Genomic DNA, 17212 nt, shown 5'->3' with positions numbered 1-17212 from the left:
AAGGGGTAAGCTCTTCCCGGATCGGTGCTGTCTGGTGCGGAAAAAAGAAGAACTGACGTCAGTGCGCGAGGGCGGCGTCTAAGTACTCTGACGACGTCATTCCGGCGCACGACGATGGACGCGGAGCCGCAGACGACGCCTAGCGACGCGCAAGGGGTATTGCTGAAGAAAAATCTTTCCGGATCCAGCCTGACACCTGGGGATATTCTAATGTGAGGAATCTAACTAACATGTTTCTTTCAAGTATTCAGATTATGTAAGGGACTCCACACATCATTCCAGATTTTCAACCTTTGTGCATCTCCCTAGTTCCCATTACATGTATAAAACACTATACAATTAGTAAAGATTTGTTAACTTTGATTACCTCATCCTCACAAATGTATTTTTAAGGAATTAATATGAAAATACTGATGAGCAGGACTAATTAACACTGAAGTACAAGAAAACTTTTAATTCTCTTTAGTACCTCCTTTTTATTATCATTAATGTTTGTTTTATTTTTTAGGCAGAATGACTTACATCTTTGTATATGGCACCCTGAAGACAGGACAGCCCAACCACCTAATCATGACAAATGGTGTCCACGGGAAAGCGAGGTTCCACGGCAAAGGGCGCACCGTAGAGAAATATCCCCTCGTGATTGCAGGAGTATATAACATTCCCTACTTAATCAACACAGCAGGCACGGGACACCATGTGGTGGGAGAGATTTATGCTGTGGATGACCAGCTGCTGAAGTACCTTGATGAATTTGAAGACTGCCCAGAGATGTACCAGCGTACTCTTGAGAGAATCAAAGTACTAGAGCGGTACGGTGAACCTGGAGAGAGCACCACTGAGAACAGCATCATGGACTGCTTCTTCTATAGCACAACTACATACCAAGCAGATTGGCTCAATCTCCCCATTTATGAAAATTATGATGCCTTTGGTCCCCATGGTCTTGTTTATGCTGAGGTTGATCAGCGCTAATACACCTAGAAGCAGAGTGGATATCAACAGCTTTCTCAATTCTCTTTGTAATGCAGGGCTTCATTGATATATATATTAAAAAAATGTATGCATTATTAAGTGGAGGATTGAGTGTGGGAATACATTTAAAAAAAAAAAAAGAATTTCAAACTTTAATGCAGTATGTTGCATTATGGTGCTTAAGCATTTTCTGTTTGGAAAAATTATTCATGTTTTTATTTGAGACTTCAGGTTACTGAAGAGTCTTCTATAGTCTGATGCATTAAACTGAGATCAATATTTTTTTAAGGAGTCACAAGCATTATCGTCCCTTTTTTTGCTGTGTCCACTATGGTGCATTCATGTCCTTTCCCCCTGCGCTGGTGCCGTTTCGGCAGCCTAGCGCCATTGCATGCACCCTTAAACCATGGTGCATGGGTGCCTGTGTAGTAGGCCAGATTGCTTTTGTGCAGGAAGGGGCAGCTTCCCGCACAAAAACAATCCAGAGAGGCATTTTCCACTTTCTTTGTATGCAGCAGAATGCAGCACACATAGAAAGAGGAAAACACTAGGAGAAATAAACATATTTCTCCTTGTTACACGTCAGCTAGGGAGGCCTATCTTTTTGGTGCAATCCCAAATGTGGTAAATCTTGGAATGTGTAAAAAAAACAGGGGATATGCCTGGGAACACACACCGCAAATCGCATTGAATGCCTCCTTTGCACAGATTATTGCAACGCAGCGATTTGCACTGCGTTGCATTACTCCATATTTTTGAAGCCTATTAAAGTCACACCAAGTGGCTTGGAAAGGCTTCAAAAATATGACTTGGAGGTTTGCGTTCTGCATGTACCACGTTGCCTGGTGCAAGAATGACGCAAAGCCCTCATAAATATGGCCCTAAGAATGCCTCTGTCATTTGGTAGTTTTAGTGACATGTTTTTATTGTCCGTTATCAATCACAGTTTATTAATATGCCACTGCTTAAAAGATTCAAAATTAATCTTTAAAATGTGTCTAGCTTTCAGGAAGATAAAAATCACAAAGGTTCAAGGAGGTAGTTGTGCTAACCAATTGCCAGTGCTAGATTTATTTAATGACCTGCTGAACCACGATCTACTGGAATATTAACAAAGGGAAAAAAACATTTCAAGATTTACTTCCTGTGATTTTTCATGGACATTTGATTTTTATTTTTATTTACAAGACCTGAACAACAGGTGGTTCAATTGCAGGGCTTATACCAGACAACTAGAGTAATTTGGTATAATTACGATACACAAAATTTCACGAGTTACACCTACCCCCTAGTTCTAAGTACCAGCTTGTCGGGGAAAAAGGCTTAAAGGGAGGATTCTTAGTCAGCGCTTGTAATTCACTGAGAGGTCTAGCTGATGTAATGGAATCAGAAATGGCAACTCTGTAAGGATTCAAAAGGTGAACACGCTAAACGTGAAAGAACCAGATTAAGGGGCATATTTACAAGCCCCGATCGTCAGTGGAACATCACTTTTTCTGACGTTCCTGTGGCGATAGGGGCTTCGCCTTATTCACACGGCGGCATTAAGCCACTTAACAAGGCTTAACGCCACCTTGTAATTAAGGCACCCTTTCTCTCTATACTTAGCATGAAAGAGGCGGGTAAATGGGTGTTGCTGCGGGCGTTCCGCAGCGACATCCATTGATTTTGACGCTGACCCATATTTACAAGGGAGGCATAAATATGGGGCAGCGCCAACATTAAGACCATGGAAAACCTGGTCTTAACCTGGCAAGACAAGGAGAAATGGTTATTTCTCCTCGTTTTTGCTGTGTCTGTGTGCTGCATTTTGCAGCACACATAGAAACAGTAAAATGCCATTTATTGTTTATGTGCAGGAAGGTGTTCCTTCCTGCACATAAGAACAAGTTACTTACCTTCGGTAACGATATATCTGTAAGAAACATAAGTTAGTTATACATTCCTTACCTTAGAGTTACCCCCAGGCGTCAGACTGGATCCAGAAAGTTTTTAGTCAGCAGTAACCCTGCGCGTCAGAAGGTGGCGTCGGTCAACTCCGCGTTCGTCATTGGCATCGTGGTCGCCGGGATGACGTCATGGTAGCTACATAGACGCCGGCCTTGCGCGCTGAAGTCAGTTCTTTGCCAAAGAATAGCAAGCTTTGATGCACAAAACAACCCACCTGCAGATGGTTCGTTTGTGCATGGCTCGACCTTTCTTGGTGCCCATGTAACCAATAAAGAGCTGGTCGTCCACCCGGAATTGTTTGGTGTGATCCAAATAGAAGGAAAGTGCACGTTTTGGATCCAGGCGGTGGAGCCTCACTTCCTCTTTTGAAGGATGCGGAGGCGGAAAGAAGGTGGGCAAAATGATGGTTTGGCCAATGTGAAAAGAAGTAACTACCTTGGGAAGAAAGGAAGGTTTAGTTTTGAGTACGACCTTGTCCGGATGGACAGCCAGAAAGGGAGGCTTGGAAGAAAGAGCTTGTATCTCACTTGCCCTGCGCGCAGAGGTGATGGCCACCATGATGAATATAGGCCCCAGCTAGGCCCGCAGGACACAAGGGTTCGCTCTCCTGCAAATGGAATCTACAAGGAAGTTGGCACGGAAACTGCAAAGTACAAAGACAAAGTTTATTAACCCTTAAGGGTGGTCCTACAATCCATACAACACTCTTCAGTATTGCATAGAGTAGCACACCGAACTTGCATACACGGTCCCCTTTTATACACAACAGAGGGGTTCATAAGTGGGTGGATACAACATGAGGCAAAGAGTATTACCTTTTATGATCATTTTTGATACAGAATCAATATATGGGCGGAGCTAACACATTCCTTAAGCCCGCGAAAACATGGTCAAGCAAGGACTAACTGATAACAGATGTGGTCAAGTCTGGGCATGCGCCAGACGGACAAAGGAGCTATTTATAGACTGTTACTAGGCAGATTACAAGAGCAACTAACACGAAGATAGGACTCTTCTCGTGCTACGCACGTGGAGGCATGACAATACAAAATGGAGTCCAGACTTTAGTCAACATAACGGAAGAAACTCGGTCCTAAAGGGGAATTCATGTCTTTAGTGAATGCTTACTCACATCATTATTTCAATTTTCAACAGACGACCCTTTCAGCATTTACTGAAGACATCCGGTTTATTAGGATAATCATCGTATATATCAATTTTCATCATTTCTTCTATTTCTTTAGTCAGATGTTTCTGGTAAGTGACATTGGCAATAGCTTTCTTATCAGGAATGCAGAGTGACACACATAGGGAACAGAGTAAAGGACCACATTGGATACAAATGCAACAGGAAAACAGAATTGCTACAATGATACAGAGACCAGTTAGAACCTTCCATCCCCATGTGGTGATCAATGCCCAAAACCATCCAGAAAAGGTCCAAGCGCCATTTTCTGTATGGATTTCAGCTGCAATTTTATGTAATCTGTTAATGGCATTATAAACTGATGGCGTGTGGTCAGGAATAAACACACAACAACTACTTCCGATAATTTTACAAGCTCCACCTCGGTCAGCTAACATAACATCTAACACCATACGATTCTGCAATGCAACAATTCTAGTAATTTGCAATTCTTCCGTAAGATTCCCAAGAGCAGCAGCGGTTTGATTTGTCACAGCCTCTACAACTCTTGTTAACCTTCGAACTTTCCTACTATTTAGGGCAGCTCCAACAAAGAAAAACAATCCTAAATTAAAATCAATATACTGCTGCAGACTAGTGTCGGTCTGGTCCACGTCATCAATTGATAGAGTACGTTTATACCTATTTACAGTCACATTATTCAACAACTTCAAATCTTTATGATAAGATGCAGGTGCCAAGAATACAGGAGGTAATAGAAATGCTACATAACATACTCCAGACCAACCGGCTGGCAAGCGATAATAACCTTTATTTCCACATACGAATATGTATTATGGGATGCTAAGAAGGTACTATTATTCAACCCGTCGATGTTTAGGATAGTGATGCAATCACTAACACCAACAGGAATATAACCCACACTCTGGACACACAGGTCCGCTTGAGCTTGTGCCACTTGAATCACAAATTGGTCTTTCCCCACAGTGTCTCTGGTGTTCGTGAAAATATAGGGAATCGATTCATTGTCCGGTCGATACTCTTCCCATTCCCAAATTGTCCCATTCGCTTGTGGATATCCATCTTTATCTTGATGACATTCCCTATTAAGTCTGAAGAGTAACCGTCCCACTGTAGGTTTCCGGGTGGCAAAAAGCAAAGTGTACCATGCTCTACAAGAGCCATTATGAGAAAAAGGAAGGGGTATGAACGGAGTTCCTCCTTTCTTCTGGTGAGCTGGCATCATGCCACATATCCAACAGTTCGTAGCATTGGTGGCAACATGGGTATGATGCAGCATCTGGATGAAAGTGTTATTTAAATAAGACTGGCGATGCTTCAACTCCTGATACGGAAGTGTATAAAAGTAGTGCTCCTCAGGCACTGGAGTAGTCAAAACAAGCAACTTTCGAGCAGGAGTCACATCCTCCACAAACCATGTGGTTATTCCAACAATAGCTACTGTGAACATAAAACCTGTTGCACAAAGGATTTTCTTTTTCTCCATGTTAGAATGAAAAATCAATATCTTCCTGAAACTAAAAGGTTGTCAGAACTCTTCCCCTTAGGCAGCGGTTGATTTCTTCACCAGCGGGCCAAGACGGGTGTCGCTACACTAATGCAGGGCTGATCCCCCCCCCTTGCCTCATTGGCTCTCCGTTTCACTAACCCAAGGGCCGTTCTGACAACGTGTCCTGATACTGAAGAATTCACTTCCTTGGTCTGAGATGATATCGCCTTCCTCCAGGAATCACGTGGTCCGGAAAGAGCTCCTCAGTGTCGTTCGGTTCCACAGCACGGCCTTTCTCTGCAGTCAGAATTTCTCGATGGTCAGCCAATACAGCAGGCTCCACCAAACCGGGCGGCACTTTGCGACAGTGCAGGGAATGGATCCAATTCTTTCGGTTGGAAACCCGCACAGCCGTCCTCGTTGCAAGTAGGACTTGCTCAGGACCAACCCATCTCGGCTCCAAGCTGTTCGTCCTTTCAAAAATCTTCAGCATAACATAGTCTCCAGGTCGGAGACTGTGACCTTCGCCGGTGGACCGATCAGGGAGCGCCTCCCGGACCTGTTGATGAATAGAAACCAAGTTATCCGTTAACTGTGCCAGATAATCATTCATCATTACACAAGGTACATCATACACAGCCTTAGGTCGTGGTGGACCCCAAATATTCATTGGGCGTCCAAAAACAATCTCGTACGGCGTAAGACCGGTTCGAGAGTGCGGTATCGATCTAATTGACAATAATGCCAGCGGTAAAGCATCTGGCCAAGTCAAAGAAGTCGAAGCTTGGATCTTAGCGATCTTGAGCTTCAGTGTACCATTATACTTCTCGACCAGTCCTGCAGACTGAGGGTGAAACACTGCGTGGAACTTCTGGGTGATGCCCAGACCCTTCAGAACATACTTTATAACATCCGCTATAAAGTGGGGTCCGTTATCACTCCACAGCAGTCTACAAACGCCATATCGAGGGAAGAACTCCTTCAATAGCATCTTGGCAGTAGTCATTGCAGTATTATCTTTCGTAGGGTATGCCTCAACCCATTTACTAAAGGCACATACCACTACTAGAACATACTTTAAATTGTTACAGCGCTCAAGCTGGATGTAATCCATCTGCAAAACCTCAAAGGGTGCAGTAGGTGTCGCAAATCCTCCTGCTGGAGTTCGAGTACCCTTTCCTGGGTTGTACCTTAGGCAAATCATGCAGGTCTGCACTACCCTCTTTGCCGTGCTAGCAATCTCTGGATGCTCCCAGACTTGAGTAAGCAATTTTACAATTGCGGACGCTCCAACATGTGCTAGCCCATGTGCCATCTGAACCATAGGTTGTACAAAAGCTGTGGGTAACTTCCATCTATCCATCTGCTTATTTCTCCAACAACCCTCATCATCCAATTCTCCATCATTGGACCATTGCTCCCGTTCTTTGTCAGAAGCGGTCCTCTGTATTTCCAGCACTTCTCTTTTCGCATCGTGCCATCTTTCTACCTGCGACTTTACTACATACATGGCAGTAGCACCGGGCTGCATCGCAGTCTCCCGTGCCACCCGGTCTGCCAAAGCATTCCCTTCTCCGACTTTATCAACCACCTTCTTATGGGCACTACATTTAATGATAGCAATTTTCCTCGGATAGGTCAATGCAGTCAAAAGGTTGTGAACTAACTCTCCATGCATTATTTGTACTCCATGCGACGTTAGAAACCCTCTCTCCTTCCAGAGTAGGCCGAAATCGTGCGCTTCTCCGAAGGCATAGCGGCTGTCTGTATAAACATTCACACACAATCCTGTGCTGAGCTCACATGCTCGTGTTAATGCTATCAGTTCCGCTGCTTGAGCTGATTTCTGTGGTATGCGTGCTGTCTCCACTATTGTTTGCAGTGTGGTAATTGCATACGCTGCTGAAGTTGTACCATCTGGTAGCTTCAGGCATGATCCATCCACCCACAATTCTCCATCTACATCTGGAAAGGGCGTATCTTGGAGATCAATACGACCCTTTGTTTGTTCCTCAGTCACAAGAATACAATCATGTGCTTTCCGTGCCTCAGACTGAGTCTCCGGGAACGGCAACAATGTGGCCGGATTTAACGTTACACACCTCTTTAACGTAATATGAGGGGCCAAAAGCGTCAGCTCATATCCCGTTAAACGGGCACTGGTCAGATGCTGCGTCTTTGTCTGATTAAGCAGGGCATCAACAGCATGGGGGACTAATACCAACAGCTTATGAGATAACACTATTCCCTCGCTTTGGCGTATTGACACAGCTGTCGCCGCAACCGAGCGAAAACAACCAGGCAATGCTCGGGCAACAGGATCAAGTACAGCCGAAAAATATGCACAAGGGCGCTGCTTGTCGCCGTGCATCTGCACTAAAACTGATAATGCACATCCATCTTTCTCATGCACATACAGGGAAAAGGGCTTCGTATAATCAGGGGTCCCTAACACTGGTGCTGAACAAAGGGCCTGTCGCAATTGCTGGAAGGCAGTGTCACACTCATTTGACCAAGGAAGCGGAATAGGTGTGTCTTTTGTCAAAAGGGCTAATAATGGCTTGGCTATGTGTGAAAACCCTAATATCCATTGCCTACAAAAAGAAACAAGGCCCAAAAATGCACGCACGTCCTTCTGCGTGGAAGGCACTGGCGTGTCCAAAATTACTTGAATACGATCTGGTGTGAGTGCACGCCCCTCCTTAGACAAAAGGTGACCCAGATAAGTCACCTTTGGTCTACAGAACTGCAATTTCTTCCGTGACACTTTGTGATTGTGAGATGCCAAAAAGGAAAGCAAGGATAACGTGCTTTTCCCACACAGCTCCGGAGTGTCAGCCGCCAACAAGATGTCATCGACATATTGTATGAGGGCGACACCCTCGGGCAGAACAAAGGAGTCCAATTGTCTTTTCAAGGCTTGACTGTAAATGCTAGGGCTTTCTGTGTAGACCTGCGGAACTCTACAAAATCGATAAGACCTGTTATTCAGAGTGAAACCAAAAAGGTATCGGCTATCGGGATGAATAGGAATCGAAAAGAAAGCATTTTTCAAATCAATAACCGAAAACGTGGTCACCGTTGGCGGGACCAAAGTGAGCAACGTTGTGATATCAGAAACCACTGGATACTGAGGTATCACGATCTTGTTCACCTCCCTCAAATAAATTATAAACCGATAAACTTTGGCATCCGTATCCTTCTTCAAGATGGGTAAAATTGGACTGTTACAGACGTTGTAGGGAACTTCCTCCACTACTCCCACCTTAATCAAATCCTGCACAATCTGTATAAGAGCCTCCTCCCCCTCCTGGGAAATACGATACTGCGGGAGGGGTGGTAACACCGCCCCCTCCTGGACACTAATATGGACAGGCGGAATCACCATCTGTCCCACATCAGTATCCGAAATGGCCCACAAAGTACGAGGGAGAGTTGCTAACACAGTATCCTCTGCAACCACACACACCCGTTCAGACAGAGGGTGATTATCATTTAATATCACACGCACTCCAGCGGGGGAGCAGCGGATCGTAGCTCTGAAGTGCTTGAGCATATCAAGACCCATAATGTTGTCCGGCGTGTTCGGGGCAAGCAAAAACGGACAGGGTGCAGAAAAGGAATCAACCTGAAATGTAAGGGGTCGAGAAAGAGGGCTTCGGGAGAGTGTACCGTCAAACCCTACCGATGTAACCATTAAGCCAGATGGGGGAGCCCTCGGAACCAATTGTTTAGACAGCGCGCTACGAGTCGCTCCTGTATCCACTAGGAACTGATCAGTAGAACCCAAAACCTTCGCTGATACATAAGGACCCTTCTGATCAACCGGCACCTCAACTGATTCTAACCCCCATCCAACGCATTCCTATGCATGCTGTGAATCATGGTACCCAGAGCGTTCAGTCCCTGACACTTGATACTGGTTTTGTCGATCAAAGACATTAGGTCTATCTCGTTGCTGCCCGGTAGGTTCAAAACGAGCGTGATCATTAGAATTCCCTCTAAAATTCGAGGAACCCCCTCTACCTCTCGGGCCACCCTGATTATGCCCCTGACGCGATGCATACAACGCCGGGCAATCTCTGGCCCAGTGTCCCGATTGTTTACAATACGCACATTGATTCCTATTCAAATCGGATCGGCCCGAAGGAGGACCATAGAATCCTCCCCTACCTCTATTGACACCCCGACGAGGCGGACCATACACTTGCGCTAACATCACCTTTGTTTTTAAATCTTTCGACTTCTTCTCCTCCTGCCCCTTCGCTTCTTGCTCCTGACGCTCATAATACTGAGCTATAGTCAGGAGGGCTGTCGGAGACGCGGTGGACCAAGAACTTTCACTCGCTTTTAGGCGGGCTGCTATTGCCGGTAATAAATTCGCCACATATTTATCAGCAAAGAGGTGTCGACCCGTATCATCCGTAAGTGACTGACCACTAAAATCATGAAATGTCTCCTCAAAGCGCGTAAAGAAATCTGCAACTGATTCATCAACTTTCTGTTTACACGAAGCTAACATATTCCAATCAATCTTTTTAGGGGGAATGATTGTTTTTAACTTGGTCAAAATAGCAGCGGGGAGGTCTAGGATAATCTGAGGTGGTTTGTGCGCGGGCTTCCTCTCCCTATCCTCATCCTCAAGCTCAGACCACCGAGCCTTAAAAGCGGCAACATCGTCCACCTTCCGTACGGATCGCCACATATCCGGTGGTAAAATGAGCCCAAAGAACAGATCTATATCTGCTAAGGTCATAGTACAAGAATTCAAGGCCCCCTCGACTTCTTCGTAAAAGGCCGCTGGATTCTTGCGGGGATCAGGCAATGCATTCTTTAATGCCATAACATCAGCCCTATGCCAGGGAGTATAAACCCAATTGTACACAAAATATCCCTTAGCATCGGCGGAGGTAATATCCGCACTAGTTCCCGCTCCTTTAGGAGGAACATACAAAGGTGCCGCCTCTCGCATTGGTTTAGCATGCACTATGTCGCTCTTATCTGAATGGGAGGTAGACGATTGGTCATCACCGATACGTGAATCCGACTGCTTTCCCTCCTCTGCTTTTAGGCGCGCTCTCTCTTTAAGGTCACTCGCCGCGTCCCGTAATGCAAACAGCCGTCGAGCCGCATCAGGCGCCTTAGAGGGAGAAAAAACACCGTTACGCAATGCTTTAGCATCTAATACTACATCATCAGGCTCAAAAACTTCCGAATATTTCCGAAAGACAGAAATCACTTCATCAGAAAAGTGTCCCAAAAAATACAACTTCTCTCTATCATGCCACTTTTCCCAAGAGTCCAACAATTCAGCGAGGGATAACTTGCCCTTAAGTGCACGAAAAGAAACTTTCCGAAGCTCAAACATTCGGTCAACCGATAACATGGACCGCGTGTCTACCTTATCCGAAGCCGATCCAGAATCCTGTGACCTCGGGGCAGACGCGCCAACATAAGGGGGCGGAGAGCGATCTAATAAATAAAAATCATCGTCAAGATTAGTAAGGACAGGATAAAGTGGCTGACGGACAGCATATTGACCCGAGACTTGCAACCTACGCTCTTTCTCTTGTCTCTCCGCCAGTTCTCTTTCTTCCCGACGCTTCGCTTCCTGCGCTCTCACATGATCATTTTTCCGTTGCTCTTTATCAAACAGCGCTTTCTCACGTTTCTCTCGCTCACGCACTTCCTTCACCCATAACCGGACACACTCAAACATATCTTGACGAGCACGCCGTTTACACATACACTGTTCCACATACTCAATCTTACGCATATCAAACGATCCATACAAAGGCCATCGTAACTCAGGATCCTTTTTGGTGTATTTCCTCCATACTGTGCTGTACATTATGGAAGAAAGACCATGCTTCACATACATATCCCTATTAGGAGTCCCCTCTGGGGGAGCTGGAGCAGATTCCTCGAGGTTTAACCGGTTTCCAAAGCAGCAGCACCACTTACGGAGTGCGCTAAAAGCAGGCATGCTCAAAAATAATGCAAAATATGCAGTATTATCAAAAAGGGCACTTAAACGTTGTGCCGCTCAAATTTACACAGCTCCGGAGAAATATCTCCACATTACCTGCCTATATGTGTTGCAACGCATATATTCTCACAGTAATCAATACAAAATATGACCGGTCATCACAAATCAAACTCAAATAGCCAACCCAGGCTTCAAAAACTCGGAGCAAGTACCGTACAGCGGTTCTTACCAATCAAGAGTGTCCAGATTCCAACTGCCAAGCTCCAAAATTCGCCCAAACCGCTGTCACGGCAGGACCGACAGAAGAGGTCTCAGTCGAGGACCGGCGCCACCCAGATGGTCAGCTCGGAAGGGAAGGAAGAAAACCTCGGGATGCCAGGACTAAAGTGCCTCTGGCAGTGATCACATCCCCGGCCAAATTCCTCACCTTCGTCACGACCAGTCCTTCGAGCATCCGAGTCGCCGATGAGCCCCACGTGACGGGCGCCAATTGATGAATATAGGCCCCAGCTAGGCCCGCAGGACACAAGGGTTCGCTCTCCTGCAAATGGAATCTACAAGGAAGTTGGCACGGAAACTGCAAAGTACAAAGACAAAGTATATTAACCCTTAAGGGTGGTCCTACAATCCATATAACACTCTTCAGTATTGCATAGAGTAGCACACCGAACTTGCATACACGGTCCCCTTTTATACACAACAGAGGGGTTCATAAGTGGGTGGATACAACATGAGGCAAAGAGTATTACCTTTTATGGTCATTTTTGATACAGAATCAATATATGGGCGGAGCTAACACATTCCTTAAGCCCGCGAAAACATGGTCAAGCAAGGACTAACTGATAACAGATGTGGTCAAGTCTGGGCATGCGCCAGACGGACAAAGGAGCTATTTATAGACTGTTACTAGGCAGATTACAAGAGCAACTAACACGAAGATAGGACTCTTCTCGTGCTACGCACGTGGAGGCATGACAATACAAAATGGAGTCCAGACTTTAGTCAACATAACGGAAGAAACTCGGTCCTAAAGGGGAATGCATGTCTTTAGTGAATGCTTACTCACATCATTATTTCAATTTTCAACAACCAGAAAGGCAGTTTTTAAAGTTAGAAGCCTGAGAGGACAGTTATGTAGCGGTTCAAAGGGAGCGCACATAAGATATGTTAGAACCAAGTTCAAGTCCCACTGGGACATTATGAAGGAAACAGGAGGACAAAGATGAGTAATGCCCTTAAGGAAACGATTTACAAGCGGGGACTTGAAAAGAGAAGGCTGATCAGGAAGCCTAAGGAAGGCTAAAATGGCCGAGAGGTAGCCCTTGAGAGTGCCCAGAGCAGAGCCCTGCTGGGCCAAAGAAAGGAGAAATAAGAGTACCTCAGAAAAGGGGACGGGAAGGGGATCCACAGCCTTTGCTGTGCACCATGCCAGAAATTTGTTCCATCTGCAGCCGTATACCGTCTTAGTGGAGGGACGCCTGGCTGCCAAGATAACATCACAGACTTCGGGAGGCAGGTCAAACGACGTCAACTGCCGCCGCTCAATCTCCACGCAAGGAGGTGGAGGCTGGAGGGGTTCGGGTGGAGGACCGTCCCCTGCTGCTGCGACAGAAGATCCTCCCAAAGAGGCAGTCTGATCGTAGGATCGATGGCCATGTTGAGCAGCTTGGGATACCAGACTTTTCGTGCCCAATCCGGAGCCACAAGATTGACTTGCGCCCGGTCACGCTTGATCTTCTTCAGCACTCTGGGCTGAAGTGGTATAGGCGGAAAGGCGTATAAAACACCGCAACACCACTCACGACGAACAGCGTTGCGTAGTGAGTGCCACCTTGGAAATTCCAAGAAGCAGAATTGCTGACATTGCACATTCTCTTCAGTGGCAAATAGATCCAAGGCTCTCCTCACTGTCGAAAGAGACCTTGCACCACCTCCAAGTGAAGGCGCCATTCGTGATCCATCATGCACCTGCGGCTGAGTTCGTCTGCCCTGGCGTTCAGGGAACCTTCCAGGTGTTGAACCACCAGGGACATAACCTGATGTTCCAGCCATATCCAGAGGTGGAGGGCCTCCCGACATAGGGTCCACGACCCCACCCCGCCTTGTTTGTTGCAGTACCACATGGCGGTGGTGTTGTCCGTGAACACCTGCACTACTCTTCCCCAGACAGCGGGAAGGAATGCTTTGAGCGCAAGATGAATCACTCGAAGCTCCAGAAGGTTGATGTGCAGCCCGGACTCCGCCGGAGACCAGAGGCCTCTAATCTCCGCCTCCCCATGTGGCCACCCCATCCCAGAAGTGATGCATCGGTCACCACTGTGAACTCTGGTTTGGGAAGGGAAAGGGATCTGCCGCCGACCCAATCCTGGTTCATTAGCCACCACTGCAATTGGTGCGCAGTGCCTTCTGAGATATGGACGCAATCAGTAAAGTTCCCCTGATGTTGTGCCCACTGGAACTTCAGGTCCCACTGCAGAGCCCACATATGCCATCTGGCATGGTCCACCAGCAGGATGCAGGAGGCCATCAGGCCCAGTAGCCTGAGGGTCATCCTGACCGAAACCCAGGATAGAGGCTGAAAGATCGGAATCATAGACCGAATATCCCAGACTCGCTGTTCGGGAGGATAGACCCGAAACTGCGTGGTGTCCAGAACCGCTCCGATAAAGAGGAGCTTCCAAGAGGGAGTCAGGTGTGACTTTGGCACGTTGATGGAGAACCCCAGGGAGTGCTGGAGGTCTGCCATAGTCCGGAGGTGGGAGACAACTGCCTCGGGCGAGCCCGCCTTTAACAGCCATTCATCGAGATGGAGAAGATTGGATCTGATCTGCGCAGATGAACTGTGACCACCGCTATCACTTTCGTGATCACATGAGGGGCGCTGGTAAGGCCAAAGGGGAGCATGATAAACTGGAAGTGCCCGTGGCCTACCATGAACCTCAGGTAACGCTGGTGGGCCGGCAGTTTGAGGATGTGAAAATAAGCGTCCTGCAAGTCCAACGCTACCATCCAGTCTCCAGGGTCGAGGGCAGTCAGGACCTGAGCTAGCGTCAATATTTTGAACTTCACCTTCCGGAGGAAGCCGTTGACGTTCATGAAATCCAAGATAAGATGCAGGCCTTTGTCCTTCTTGGGCACCAGAAAGTAGTGGGAATAGCAACCACAACCTACTTCTGGGACAGGAACTCACTTGATGGCCCCCTTTGCCAAGAGTGCCAAAACTTCCTGTTGGAGAAGGGGCAGATGATCCTCAGACATGCGATGGTACTGAGGTGGCATGGATGGAGGGGTAGTCTCGAAGGGAAGGAAGTACCCCTTCGGACTATTTGCAGAACCCACCTGTCCGACGTGATGGTGCGCCAGTGGGGGAGGGGATGGCGAATCCTGCCGCCCACTGGCGATTGGTGGCCCTGAAAGGTCGGACTAGGAGGGTTCGGAAGGCGCTGCAGAGGGGCTATTGTGGACTGGCCCGCCCGCTGGCCCCCAGAACCATGGCAGTGGTTCCCACGTCCCCGCAGCGCTGGGACTGAATAGCTTGTGCTGGCCTGTGGCTCTGGGCGGGACGTGGCTGGGCACCCCTTCCGTAGCCATGAAAAGGGCGAAAAGCAGACTACGCAGGGCGGGTGGTGGTGAGGCCCGAGGACCTGACCGTAGCCTGAGAGTCCTTAAAGTGCTCCAGTGTGTTGTCTGCTTTGTCACCGAATAGGCGATGACCATCAAAGGGCATGTCCATAAGTGTGGAATAGACATCCCCTGAAAAAGCAGTCGACCTCAACCAGGCGTAGCGTCGAAGGGCTACCGACGTGTAAATTGTCCTTCCTAGTGAGTCGGCGGTATCCAGCCCACACAGCGGATGGTAAACTTCTCTTTGTCTCTCCCTTCGGCAAGCACCCGAGAGAGTACGGCCCGGGCCTCCTCCATGCACTGAGGCAGCACTTGCGCAACCGTATCCCACACAGAGTGGGAGTAACGGCCCAATAGACATGCGGTGTTCACCGACCGCAGTCCCAAGCTGGAGGAAGAAAACATCTTCTTCCCAAGATGGTCCAGCTTTTTGGATTCCCTATCAGGTTGAGCATTAGGGAATGCACCCTTGGAGTTGGAGGCTTGGACCACCAAGCTCTCAGGGGTGGGATGTTGGGAGAGGAAAGTGGAGTCACCCGGGGCTGGGCGGTGGCGTTGGGCAACCATCCTATTCACAGTAGCCCCTGTGTTGGGCCTGGACCAGGTGCCCAAAAGGATGTCTGTTAGGGCTTCATTAAACAGCAGCAGGGGCTCCGGAGAGCTCGCTGCCGGTTGAAGCACCTCTGTCAGGAGGTTAGTCCTGACTGCCACAGTAGCTAGCTCGAGGCCACCCTAAGCAACACCACTGCGTAAGACGCTCCCTCCTCCGTAGCCACGGTAGGAGGAGACAACATGCCAAGGTCTGGTGAGGTATCCAGACCACTTGCTTCCCCCAGTTCCTTTCTCCAGTCCGCTGGTCAGTTAAAGGGTCTCCAAACCCCTTCCAGTCCTCCTCACCCTCCTCTGGCTGCCAATCTGGTCTCAAAGAGAGAGAACAGGGGCACAAAAGTACCCATTGACGCCGGTCCGGCTTTGTGTTTCCATCGGGATGGAGGCCAGGGTTGACGCCGGCAGGGGACACAACCAGCGTCAACTGCGGACGTGGTGCCGGTGGAATCGGCGCCGGGGGAGGTGCGACTAGGTCGACCGGCACTGATCCAGATCCAGGCCTGGATCCAAGGGGGTCCTGTGGTGCCAAAGCTGCTGGCGTCAAAGGCCCAGGGCCCCCAGCCGAGTCTGTGGGGCCCGAAGGCGTGCCAGCAGAGTCGGGCTGCCCAAAGATGGCGTGCTTCGCTTCATAAAACTGATGAAGGTGGGCAGGGGTCGCTCTAGGTCCCGGAAAGGGAGGGAAACACTGAGTTGACCCTTCGGGCTCAGCAAGCGGAGCCGGGGGAGGCGCACCACCCGCATCCCTCATCGCGTCGGCCGATGGACAGGGAGAAGTCAAAGAGCGAAGGTGCTTCTTCGACTTCTTCTTGTGCTTCGACTTACCTGACCCAAAGTGCGAAGACTTGGATGAAGAATGATGGTGGCTCCACGACCGGTCTCTCGACCTACTACACGACCGGGACCTCATGTGGCGCGGAGCCGACTGCCGGGCCTCGAGAAGCTTTCGGGACCACTCGGATTCATAGTCCGGCAGTCGGAGCACGACGTGGGGTCGTGGTCGCGCTCCAGGCAGAAGAGGCACACGCGGTGGGGATCCGTCACCGACATCAGTCGGCTACGGGAACCGCAAGCCTTGAAGCCGGGCATCCCTGACGTGCACCAGGAGTCGAAGACTCAAAAACGATGTTGACAAAAGTCAAAAAGTGACTGGCGGTACCGCTCTCTCCAGATCTGTGCTGGTTGGCTTGGAAGAAGAAAGAACTGATGTCAGCGAGCGAGGACGGCGTCTTTGTAGCTATCGCGACGTCATCCCAGGAACCATGACACCAACGACGAATATGGGGTCCACCGACACCACCTTCCGACGCGCAGGGGTACTGCTGATGAAAAACTTTCCAGATCCAGTCTGACGCCTGGGGTATTTCTACAGATAAGGCATCTATAACTAACTGTTTCTTTTAGATACAAT

General features: G+C 48.3%; 1 protein-coding gene across 2 annotated transcripts in view; it reads left to right on the top strand.

Annotated features, from left to right (window-relative positions):
- The window catches only part of GGACT (gamma-glutamylamine cyclotransferase), a 279436-nt gene extending 278170 nt beyond the window's left edge, over nucleotides 1-1266 (top strand). For both annotated transcript variants that reach the window (XM_085622265.1, XM_085622266.1), the window contains exon 3: nucleotides 509-1266. In XM_085622265.1, the coding sequence (XP_085478391.1) occupies nucleotides 514-975 (462 nt within the window). In that variant the 5' untranslated portion in view covers nucleotides 509-513 and the 3' untranslated portion in view covers nucleotides 976-1266. The remainder of the gene's footprint in view (nucleotides 1-508) is intronic.
- The last annotated feature ends 15946 nt before the right edge of the window (nucleotides 1267-17212 follow it).

Source organism: Triturus cristatus, chromosome 8 (assembly GCF_964204655.1).
Source record: "Triturus cristatus chromosome 8, aTriCri1.1, whole genome shotgun sequence".
Lineage (NCBI taxonomy): Eukaryota > Metazoa > Chordata > Amphibia > Caudata > Salamandridae > Triturus > Triturus cristatus.
The sequence above is the reverse complement of the archived record's forward strand: the minus strand, read 5'-3'. Positions and strand labels throughout refer to the sequence as shown.